A 12,483-nucleotide genomic window follows, 5' to 3' on the forward strand; every position below is an offset into this window, starting at 1 on the left:
AAGATACAATCGAATCGGAGCTACGAAACGCAAACTACGATCAAAGAAGTTCAAAAATCAAATCTGCTTGCAACCAAATTTTAAATTGTCAAAACCATGTTCAAGTTGGTTAAATAGAAAGAGGGGTTCAAGACGAAGAATTTGGCGTTGGTTTCACTGGATATGGACGGGCGAGCAAAAAGTTGCGGAGGTTTCAAAATCAGGGGCTAATCTGCGATGAAAATAATCACAAATAGGTCCCTGGCTGAAAATAAATAAATAAAAAGCTACGGAACGAACGTTCGTTACCAGAGGCTAACGAACGAAAACGTTCGTCGAAACGATCCAACCAGCGAGCGTTCGCAAAATAACAAACCTAAAAAAAACCGGCCTAATCCGAAAAACCGAAAAAATCGAAAAACGAACCGGGCGGTTTTATACCGATCCAACTCGGCGGCGAGGTCAACGGCGGCGGCGGCGACTCCGGCGGCGTGGGCGAGGCGGGGCTCCGACAAGACGGCAAGTGGCGACGCGGCGGCTTGCGGCAACGACGGGTAGCAGGCAGCGGCGCGGCAAATGGCGGGGCACGGTGCGGCTCGGGAGGCGGAGGCGTCAGCGGCTGGTGGGGTGATGGGAGGGGGCGGCGGCGGCGGGTACTTATAGGAGGGGGGCTGCTTGGGGAAGGGGGCGCCGGGTCGGGGCCGGCCTCGCGAGGCGTGCCCCGGCCGGATTCGAACGGCGGCGGCGACGCGGACTCCTCGCGTAGGAGGGAGGCGGCTGCGTCAGGCGGGCCGGCCTGCTCGGCTGGGCTTCGGCCCAGTCGGGCAGGAAAGAATTATTTTTAAAAAATAATTTCGCCCAAAGAAAAAAAATGCCAAAAACAATTTTCACCATCTAAACCTATTATTTAGAACAAAGTGAACATTTTTCTGGCCTAAAAATGCAATTTTTAAAAAATTGCCTCTCTTTTTGAAGAAGTCATATTATCTTCTTTCTTTTAATTTAAATATTGAAAATAATTGAAGAGAAAAATATTAAAATCAAAATAATCATTTTTTTTCATTTGAGAACAATTCAAATATGAAAATTTATGAAATCCCCAACTCTCTCCTTAGGTCCTTGAGTTGTTTAATATTTCTAGGATTACAACAAAAAATGCAAGTAAAATATGATATGCATATGATGACCTATGTATAACATCCAAATTGAAAATTGGAATGTTACACCGGGCTACCTCCCAAGCCCCACGCCAGCGCTGGTGCAAACACCTTCGCAACGACGAAAACCGTGGGCACAAATCCACCATGAAGATGCCGTCACCACCACACCATTGTTAGTTGAACAGACTAAAAAAACTTAAAAAAAATCAACACGCGTGAAATCCGACGACCTCTTTCATCACCAACAACCAAGGTCGTCGGAAGACGGCGACGAAGGAAGACGGCCTGACGGCTGCGGTGAGATCACGAAAAGGAACAAACGGACGATCGTCTAGATCCAGCACACATCTCATTCAGGGGCTCATTTTCCCGAATTTGTTTTCCACCGAACATACTCCGTATTTTCCCGTGAAAATATCTCACGTATAACATGGAATCTCTTCTCGATAGGTTATTAAAAACGCGCAGCAGAATCTAAGTTCCCCTCGTCACCACTGTTCTTGTCCCTGCGCCAGCCAAATACCCCTCCTCCTCCTCTCCGATCTCCCCACCAAATCCCGCCGCGAAGACGCCTGTTCTTTCCGGGCTCCCCGATTCCCGCCGGCGGCGGCGCGACCCCGACCCGGCGAGCCAGGCCTCCCTCCACCGGCGGAGCCTTCCCTCGTCGAGCGGCGCCGCGCCCCCGCCCCCGCCCTCACTCGACTGGCGCCGCACTGACGCGGCGCGGAGATCCGTCTGCCCGGGCTCGCATTGGGTTTGTTCTCCTCTGGGTAAGTAGCTCTGGATTGCTTCCAGGGGTTGTTCCACGAGTTCGCCTCGATCTCCGGGATCTTTTCGTTCCCGTCGCCGCGTGCAGTAGAGCCCAACCGTTCCCGTCCCTCGTTCATTTCTTTGCGGATTTGTGCGCTGGCGTGGTCCCCTAATAATCTAATCCGTCCGTTCATGGCGCCCCAGTGATCTAATTAATCGTTGGCAGATCTGTCATTGCGGTATGTGCCCTCGGCGGTAGGTGTGGGCGCATCGGCGTTTGAATTATTTTTTAATCTGGAAAATTGCGTTTGATCTTTGTGCCTATCTTGCTACGAATCAGTTAGTTCCTGTTCATATGATTGTGTGAATAAGCTGGCTGAATTGTTCGTAACACCGGGTAACTGTCGGATAGCAGGCTGGCGTTTCTTGTGGTAATAGATCGGTTGAAACTCTTGAGAGTTTAGCAAAACATTCGTCCCTGGTTAAAAAAGTCCATTATAGTGTGAAGCCTCCATTTCTTATGATTTGTGAGCACATGTCTGTTTGCTGTTTCTAGTTGTCACCTTCTGCAAATTTGGATGACCTCCATGTTTGACATCCCGGTGACTGTAGGTTTGTTGAACAGTAACACTATGGGATCGTACTCGACAAGCGAAGTGCTTAATGCTGCCGCGGTTGGCGTCCATCATCCAGCACTCCGTTTGCACGAGCTGGACCTGAAAGGTTCCATGTCGGCGGAGGAACTACCGACGACGTCAGGCCTGGAGAATGGACACCAGGCACCATTTGTTATTGGTTAGTGGTCTATGGGTTCTGCTCTCTCTATTTGCTGGCGGAAATTCAGTAAACTGTAGTTGCTTACATAGTACAACCTTTCTACCCCCAAATGCGCCTCACCATAATTTTGTTTGTGTTGAAGGTGTTGCTGGAGGTGCATCTTCAGGTAAAAGTACTGTTTGCAAAATGATCATCGATCAGCTATGCGATCAGCGTGTAGTTGTTGTTACTCAGGTTTGTGTATTACAGCTCTGACTGCGCTTCTTGTGATATTACGACTATCCATTTTTTCTTATAACAAAGTCACTAATAGTTCATTTTTTTTGGTTTATAAATGTGTAGTGTCCTCAATTATGCATTCAGTTTTTTATTTATCCACTTCCCCTTGCTAGATATTTTATTGTCACCATACGCTGTGTACAATCTTGCAAGCAATAAGAATGTTGATCTCAAATGTTGCAGGAGTCATTTTATTACGGACTGTCTGATGAGGAACTGGTCCATGTTCATGATTATAACTTTGATCATCCAGGTATAACACATGTTTCATGAGAACGTAATGTCTTTTTGTGCCATTCACAGGAGATGTGCTCTGACTTTGTTACTGCTGCTGCTCCTTTCCTAATTTCAGATGCATTTGATACGGATTTACTACTCTCTTGTATGGAAAAATTGAAACATGGTAAAGCTGTTGACATTCCAAGCTACGACTTCAAAACACATAAGAGCATCTCATGTGCAAGAAAGGTAATTTTATACATATGGTGCTATTCATACTCACCTGGTAGGATGAGGCTCTCCCAGTCCTGTGCTTTATGAGACTTCGGACTATGAAATTAGGTTTGTAATCAATATTTGCAGATCGTACTGAAATTTTGTAGTCTCTCCAGAATAATTTCCTCCCAAAACTATTATGTAAAATATGTAGTGCCGTAAGTGTTAGCTCACACACTCTGTGCAAGCACCTTATTTCATAACATAGAGTTCATCTTGAAATGTTCTCTCCAAGAAGTTAATTTATTGCTGAGTGCTTATAAATATCGTACGCCACTTATTCATATCTGTACGACTGTACCACTTTATTTATGAGAGCATCCCTACTTTTGTGACTGTTGTCAGGTTAATCCTTCAGATGTAATAATTTTGGAAGGAATTCTACTTTTCCATGATTCACGTGTCCGGGATCTAATGAACATGAAGATCTTCGTTGATACAGGTACTGATATTTGCATCCTAAGCTGATCTTGCTCTATCAGTCTCTTTTATGCCTTGCAACATCCAACTGTGGCTCATGGCCAGGACATTTAGTTTCACATTCATGTTTTTCATGTGGAATGTCAATATTTCATAATATTTAATGGCACACATGTGTTCCTCTCCTGGTCCATTCAATTTGGAAATTTAGTATAAATTATCATTAATTTCTTATCAATTTACAATAAATTTTGAGTAATTTCTTGTTTATTTTCATATACAACGTACTTAAGGTTTTGCAGTAGTTGGCATATTTAATAAGAAGCAGTCGTTATTAACACCATAAATATCTCCAAGGGCATGCTGCACAAACTGCAGCAATGTGCATAATCAAGGCTAGCACTTCGTTGCAGTAAATGATAAATTCGAGAGATTTGTTGTCCAGCATTTAGTTCAGTCACCTACTTTGAATTCTCTATCAGTAGAGCTTTTTTTTACGCAAACAGTTTCTTTGTAACCCTATCCATTCCATCCTGTTAGTTTATCATGTATTGTTTTTGCATTTTTCTTTCAGATGCTGATGTGCGATTAACAAGGAGGATCCGTCGTGATACCATTGAGAAGGGTAGAGATATTATAGCTGTGTTAGATCAGGTTGCTTAGCCTCAGATATCACCATTTTCCTTGTCTATAATATGTTACTGGTATTGTGTTTAGCAACATTCAGCACACTAATTACAACAAATTTTCTTGTAAGTTTACAAGTTTACTTGAATTAAGGTGTCACAAAAGTGTCTATGCTAACTACACATGTTCTGTACATTTATTTCATTTTTGGAATTTCATGCAACTTTTTTTTGGCAGTACTCGAAGTTTGTAAAGACAGCTTTTGAAGACTTCATTCTCCCCACAAAGAAGTATGCTGATATTATCATCCCACGAGGCGCAGATAACAGTGTGGCAATTGACCTAATCGTTCAGCATATTCGCACTAAACTTGGTCAAAATGATCTATGTAAAATACACCCAAATTTATATGTTATTCAGACTACTTACCAGGTATCTAATGTGCTTACCTTTTGATGTCTCCATAATAAACTGCATGTGTATTGCAAGTCTCTATTTTGTATGGTGCATAACTATTTGGATCTTAATGCTTCTTTCCTTCAGATACGAGGCATGCACACAATAATACGAGATGCTGCCACTACGACACACGATTTCATATTTTATGCTGATCGGTTAATTCGATTGGTTAGTATGTACAAGCATGTGAACATTTTTCTTCTGTATGAGTCGTGTCTTGAATTTCACTGTGTAAAATAGGTTGTCGAGCATGGCCTTGGTCATCTTCCTTTCAGGGAAAAGCAGGTCATTACTCCAACTGGTAAGTAGTATAGCATGGTGGTCTTTCCCATGTACTTTTGTAGTGTATGCAAGTTGCCTCTTCAAATGCATTTTGGATTTACTCACTGCAAGTTTGCATACGTACTGAAGTTTGCATACGTACTGAATTTCTAGAAATACATCATTGGATAAGTTCTGTCATAATAGTTTTCCATCTAATTCAAGTACGCATTATTTGGAGTATCCTGTACTTGCTTGCAGTCATTAATTTCATCTATTAACTTCCATTGTGATCATTTTCTTAAGTGCATTTCTTGTTTGTTTTTATTATGCAGTGAGTATATGTTTTCGCCACGTAGCTAAAATTCGTGTCAAGCATTTAGTTAGTTGAGAGTTTTTGGAACTACTCATGATTTGTTTATCCATTTATCTTTGAGCAATGGAAAAACACCTAAGAGCATCTCCAATAGATGGTCCAAATTTTGGCGGTCCAAAACCGGAGATGTAAAATTTGGACCGCCAAAAAGTGCATTTTGGAGCTCCGAAAAACGCTCAACTCCAACAGATGGTCCAAATTGATGCTCCAAAAGAGCAACTCCAATAGATGGTCCAAACCAAAGATGTAAAAATCTGAAAACGGCCGCACGGCTGCTGCCAGCCACTGTTCAGCCGCGGTTTTGCCTTGAAATAGCATCAAAAATTTGAAAATAAAGTGCATCATCATCATAGTTTCAATCAAAAGTGCATCACCATCATAGTATCAAATCCCTCTACCAAAAGAGCATCGTCTCAATCAAAGTTTTTTGCCCTAGAAATTGAAATGCACATGAATATTACTCATGCGGGTCATCAACACCACCGCGTTGTGAACCGTGGTACGATCATCACAACCACTTGGGTTCATGCGAGCAACGTTTGACAAGCAACCGGCCCACTTTTGGCATTCGGCGTTGATGGTGGACCAACGTTCGCGTAGAGAGTCGCTCAAACGGAAGTGACCACTTGTGTTGCGCTCATCGAAGTACTCCTTGATGCGTTGCCAATAGGTGTTCACCATTTGGTCGCTTCCAACGCTTGCATCTTGAGAGATTTTCTTCCAAGTGGTGCATATCAACACATCCTCCGCGGTGGTATAATTTCCACTTCTTCCCTTGACAACAAAGCCCTCATCATCCACATCAAGATTGTCATCATCATATTGGGTTTCATATTCTTGTGACGCATACATGTAATCATCATTTGCCACATTTGTCGCGTGCATGAAAGCTTCATCATCAAGATTACAATTGGACGCACAAACAATCAAGAACACATACAATTTGAAACAACAAACGAGAGCACAACCGGAAAATTTATACCTTTGCGACATTTCGTCGAACATGTTGGAGGCGGTGGCCGTCGGCGTGGCCACATCTTCCTCCACGGCCGGCGGTGGCGGCGGGGGAGGTTGAGGAATGGATGTGTGGCTGCTGGAGGAGGCCGCCGGCCGCACCGGTTGCGAGTCGTCGCCCCGAGCCGCCGCGGCCGCCTTGGAGACCTTCACCGTCCGCGTAAAACTATCGGTCGGGTTGCGGCTGCGGTTGGCCGGCCGTTTTCCGCCGCCTCGTCCCTTCGCCGGCTTCGCCGCCGGCGCGGTGGCGGGCGGGGGGCGGCGGCATGGCAGCGGTTGCGGGCGAGATGGCAGCGGCGGCGGCCACGTGGGTCAGCCCACCGGCTGCGGCGGCGGTGGAGAAGGCGGCCGGGCGGGTTGTGGCGGGCGGACGGGCGCGGGCGGGCGGGAAAGGAAAGGAACTGGCGGTTGGGCGTTCGCGGGCGGCGGCTGGTTTTGGACCAGATGCACCTCGTGATGTAAATTTGCACCGCGAGGTGTTGTATTTTACATCACGAGGAGGCCGCGGTCCAATTTTTTTTACATATGGACCGTCTGTTGGAGCAGCGTTTTTTGCCCCAGACGGTCCAAAAGTTAGGTATTTTTACATTTGGACCGTCTATTGGAGATGCTCTAATACCGACAAAAAACAACTTCAGCTCTACAGAAATGCTAGGATATCAATCTAGTATAACCATGGCTGAAGAAGCTCCGGGCCATCTCCTGGTCATATTGGAGGAGCTCCTTCTGGGCCATCTCCTGATTTAATCCTGTGCCTTGCAATTGCTTCTTTGAAGCTGCCTTTTAAAATGCACCTCATTGGGAATTTAGTACCACATAAGATTCGTCATTTTCCATTCTCTGCGCAGAAGGTGCACCATTGCTTATTGGCTACAAGGATATCTTAGTTGTAACAGGGATCCAGGCTGACCAAATCCTCTAACCCCCCTGATGGGCGATGCCTCTCAGTTTCTTGTAGAAATATTTGACTTCAAAGTAACCACATTGCTCGCATCTCTCAGCTCATGTAATACTTATCCTAGATATCAACCAACTAGATTGCTGAAATGTGGCAAGTCTTGATATCTTATCTTAATCTGAAATGACTTAAATACTTAGCCGGCGATTTATCATCCCTGTTTAGCAAATGATTGCTTACACGCAGTTCCATGGTTTTGGCATTTATGGGAGAACAACGGTATGGTTGCTAGTTGTTACAAACATGCATACTACTAGCTCGTACAGGGACAATAGTTTATCCATCTCCATAATTCCTTTTTCTTCTAATAATACTGTCTGCTGGAGTTACTTGCATGTGTATTCTCTCCTGTTAGTAGTTCATATGTTTGTCCTTATGCACTTTCTTATGCATGCAGGATCTGTTTACACTGGTGTGGATTTCTCAAAAAGTTTATGTGGGATATCAGTGATTAGGAGGTACCAACTCTTCCAAAATATTTTAACCATTGCTTTGTTGAGGCTCAAAATGACCGAACAACTTTGGCACTCACACAGAGACAAAAGTTCCTTAATACGTATACCTGGGACAGTCTGTGCAAAACAATGCAATTGTAGTTTATGAATGCTCCAGACTATTATGCTGGGAACTCAGTTTTCAGTCTCCTTTAGCTTTGCTATATGGGTTTGAGCCTTCATTCATAGGTGAATTATCAATTAAACATGCTTTATTAAACCACTTATGGTCTGTATTTCAGTCCATTATTATAAGGCATCTATGAACAAAACATGTGATACAACTTTGAATGAAACATCATTGTGTTAGTGATTCGTCACAAATTGTGTTCCAGTGGCGAAAGTATGGAGAATGCTCTGCGGGCATGCTGTAAAGGTATAAAGATTGGGAAGATTCTTATTCACAGGGAAGGAGATGATGGGAAACAGGTTTGGTTTAATCCACTTTTGCATTATATGCTAGGCGTGTCAAGTTACTAAGTTTTATAACTGTCCTCACAGCTCATCTATCACAATTTACCCAAAGATATCGCAAAAAGGCATGTTCTGTTGCTGGACCCCATATTGGGAACAGGTTTGTTGATATTTCATACATATTTGTCTACTGCAGCACACATTTTTTCACGTGAATGAATTATGAAACTATAAATTCTTTCTCTCTCTCTCTCTCTCTCTCTCTCGGTACCCTTCCTGTTGAAGTGTTAGCACTCATCTTGTTTTTGTAAAGCACTTTGAGTAGGAAACTTGTGTTTGTTACTCCACAGGAGTAGTAAATACGTAGTACTCCATCACGTGAATGAAGTAACAAACAAGATGTTATTTCATGTTATTTTATTTCACATGATGATTTCACGTGATAGATAAATAACACATATTTTTCATGTCATTTCACGTGAATGAAGTATTATTTTTCATGTTATTTCGTTTATCTTCTCACGTGGATGAAGTAACAAACAATGGTTGCGTGGAAGCTTGCTATCCATGTACCAGAACCATGAGTTGGTCACGAGATCTTATGGGTTTCACCTCTAGCCTACCCCACCTTGTTTGGGACTAGAGCATCTCCAATAGATGGTCCAAATTTTGGCGGTCCAAAACCGGAGATGTAAAATTTGGACCGTCAAAAAGTGCGTTTTGGGGCTCCGAAAAAAGCTCAACTCCAATAGATGGTCCAAATTGATGGTCCAAAAGAGCAACTCCAATAGATGGTCCAAAATGAAGATGTAAAACGACATACTACTAGTCCATTCAACATAGTTCAAACATCAAATTCAACATAGTTTCATACATCAACTTCAACATAGTTTCATACATCAACTTCAACTACTAGATAAACTACTCCGAGAACTACTAGATAAACTACTCATCGGAGCTACGGAACTGCTCCCAGAACTCCTCCTTCGTCGGGTCGTCGCACCCCTCCTCCTCCTCCTCCTCCAAGAAGTCTGCCCAGTCCTCCTCGGAAGAGGACTCGATGGGGATCACCGTCGAGGGACCGGCCTCATCCTCCTTCGGCCCCTTCTTCTTCTGCTCCGCCTCACGCTTCCAGTAGTACTCCATCTCGGCCTGGACGTACTTCGGATGCTCCCGAGCAAACCTCGCCATCGTCTCCTCATCGGTCTCGCCAGCACTGACGACAACCGCCGGCTTCTTCGTCTTCTTCTTCTTCGTCGTGATCTCCTTCATGTTGATGCCCTGCGGCACAAGCATCTCCGCTTCCGCCTGACTCTTGATCTCTGGAAAGTTGAGGTGCGACCGAGGCCTCTCGGCACGCCACACCGCCACGTCGTAGGCACGCGCGGCCTCGTGGGCGGAGGGGTACGTGCCGATCCACCAACGCCTTCCGGCGTCGGTGAACTCCACACCCTAGTTGCCGGAGGGCTTCTGCCTCACACCGAAGAAGCCCGACTTGCCCTTCGGCGTCTTCTTCGGCGCCATCGGGAGCGGCGTGCGGCCGGGGCGGTGGCGGACGGAGCCGGGCGGGGCGGTAATGCGGGGCGGCGGTGGCGGACGGAGCAGGGCGGATCTGCGGGGCGGCGGCGGCGTGCGGGGCGTAGTTGGGGGGCGGCGGTGGGGAGCTGCGGGGCGGCGGTTGGCGGGTTGCGGGGCAGCGTGGAAACAGCGGCGGGCGGGGCGGCGTGGAAACAACGGCGGGGGGCGGGGCGGCGCCGGATCTGATGTGGGCGGCGTGCGGCGGGGCGGCGGACGGGCGGGAACGGAAATGAAGTGGCGGTTGGGTGTTCGCGGGCGGCGGCTGGTTTTGGACCAGATGCATCTCGTGATGTATATTTGCATCGCGAGGTGTTGCATTTTACATCACGAGGAGGCTGCGGTCCAATTTTTTTTTGCATATGGACCGTCTGTTGGAGCAGCGTTTTTTGCCCCAGACGGTCCAAAAGTTAGTTATTTTTACATTTGGACCATCTATTGGAGATGCTCTAAAGGCTTTGTTGTTGTTGTTGTTGTTGTTGTTGTTGTTGTTGTTGTTGTTGTTGTTGTTGTTGTTGTTGTTGTTGTTGTTGTTGTTCTCTGGTGCTGTTCTCAGTGTGTACTTTGTCTTGAGAGTCAATATATACCTTGTTGACCCTGTCTTGAGAGTCAATATATACCTTGTTGACCCTGTCTTGAGAGTTGAGAGTGTACACTTTACATATTTATGCACGAGCACATGCTTGAAGTGAAAGCATAATTTTTAAGTCAAGAATTAATGGCCTGATTGGCTAAAGATAGCACTCCAAGATTTGTGAAGTTGATCGCTCACCCTCTCTCCTCCAACTTGAATTACCTCTTCCTCCTATAAGAATAAATTCATGTACTATTTTGATTGGCTGAAAGTATTTTTGAAAAATATAAGTTTTCTGTATTTCTAGTAAGTAGCATGCATCAATTGATTCCCCGTAACTCCGAGTCCTCCTATCTTTTGTTTCAGTTGTGTCACTGAGGGAAGGAGATTGGTCAATTAAGCACACGTGCTCAACTACTGGATGTTAATCCCATCTAATCATCTTTTCCCTTTTGATCATTGCCAGGAAATTCAGCTGTTCAAGCTATCTCTCTTCTCTTGGAGAAGCGTGTACAAGAAGCAAATATTATATTCCTCAATCTTATATCAGTATGTCTTCTGAAGTCTGGAGTATCTTTCTTTTCCTTTATTTGAGTATATCAGACATCTTGAATTCTTTTATACATTGCACAAGCAATTAGGTCTCTACAGGTGCTAGTTAATGACTATCTCTAGTGCAATTGCCAACCTTTTATATTGGCTCTGCGGACTATTGAGCAGAACAACGATGATGGCTAGAAACTGGTTTAGTGGGTGGTTCTCACTTCTGTTGCTGGCCTTTGGCTCTTTTCACTTTGTATTGACTGCTGGTTATGGTTTCAATGTACTAAAGCCGACTCTGGAGAAGAAATATGTTATTTTCAGAGACATATCATGTCATCAAGTGCAGTCTGGTTAAATTTCTCATTGTCGACATGATAGCGTTGTTGACTTGCGCATTACATTTGCAGTTAGTACATTAGTAGGTGAAGAGCAGATAACTCACCACTGAAACTGTTTGCTGTTATCCCAGGCTCCCCAAGGGGTGCATGTAGTCAGCAAGAGATTCCCAAGGGTCAAGATTGTGACATCAGAGATCGAGCTTGGTCTGAATGATGATTTCCGTGTCATCCCTGGGATGGGTGAGTTTGGGGATAGATACTTTGGAACAGATGATTATCAGTCATCAACGCCCTTCTTCGCAGATGACAAAAACCGTGTAGGGTGAGTTTGATGTTTCTTTTGCTGTCGACTGTTTTAGGTCATTTATCAGATCCAAGCTTTTATCACTTTACCGGTGCGTCTGTGCATATCTCATCACCTGTCATGCTAAGAGTTAACCATTTCCCTCTTGAAACTGTGCAGGCTTTTGTGAGAATTGCCCACACATGCCACCTCCTGCCTATGGCATTATTCAAATTCTTTTTGAGAAATTTTATTTTTATATTCCTAAACTCTCGGATGTCAGTACTGTTATGTTCACTAGCGGAAACTGTATATCATGAGAACGTTCCAAACGGACATTCACTTGACATAAATGGCACAATATCATATTTTTCATGCACCCAATACCAATCTCTTCTCCAGGCTCTGTTCACAGATTATTCTGTTTGATATACTAGCTTGTAATGTTTTTCACCTCTTCCCCATGATTTTGTTATGAAATACGGCGACTCTTAACTTTTGCTTCTGCTTCTTTTTCTGAACACAGTACAGACGCAAGCGCTCATAAATATGCGCATACACTCTCGCCTATCAATGCACACATGCACATCTTACCTCTATGAGCATCTTCGAGAGATTGAGCCGGCATATCATCTTAAGATTTATGAAGTCATCGCACCGGCATATCATGAGATTTACAAAGTCATTGTATGCGCCTTGTCGTTGAT

General features: G+C 44.6%; 1 protein-coding gene across 1 annotated transcript; it reads left to right on the forward strand.

The window, feature by feature from the left end:
- The first annotated feature begins 1,582 nt into the window (after positions 1-1,582).
- On the forward strand, positions 1,583-12,160 carry LOC125550780 (uridine kinase-like protein 3). The gene is made up of 16 exons (XM_048713869.1): positions 1,583-1,909; positions 2,502-2,684; positions 2,809-2,900; positions 3,129-3,198; positions 3,298-3,413; positions 3,786-3,882; positions 4,435-4,514; positions 4,725-4,919; positions 5,031-5,114; positions 5,187-5,247; positions 7,953-8,013; positions 8,385-8,478; positions 8,551-8,623; positions 11,079-11,161; positions 11,625-11,815; positions 11,957-12,160. Exons 2-16 carry the CDS (start codon positions 2,522-2,524, stop codon positions 11,964-11,966), a joined length of 1,470 nt encoding a protein of 489 aa, XP_048569826.1. The 5' UTR covers positions 1,583-1,909; positions 2,502-2,521; the 3' UTR covers positions 11,967-12,160.
- The last annotated feature ends 323 nt before the right edge of the window (positions 12,161-12,483 follow it).

This window comes from Triticum urartu, chromosome 4 (genome assembly GCF_003073215.2).
Source record: "Triticum urartu cultivar G1812 chromosome 4, Tu2.1, whole genome shotgun sequence".
NCBI classification, from domain to species: Eukaryota; Viridiplantae; Streptophyta; class Magnoliopsida; order Poales; family Poaceae; genus Triticum; species Triticum urartu.

Coding starts and splice junctions, on each gene's coding strand:
- LOC125550780 (XM_048713869.1), top strand. CDS start 2,522: ATGGGATCGTACTCGACAAGCGAAGTGCTTAATGCTGCCGCGGTTGGC. Junction 2,685..2,808: donor CCAGGCACCATTTGTTATTG/GTTAGTGGTCTA, acceptor TTTGTGTTGAAG/GTGTTGCTGGAGGTGCATCT. Junction 11,162..11,624: donor TATTCCTCAATCTTATATCA/GTATGTCTTCTG, acceptor CTGTTATCCCAG/GCTCCCCAAGGGGTGCATGT.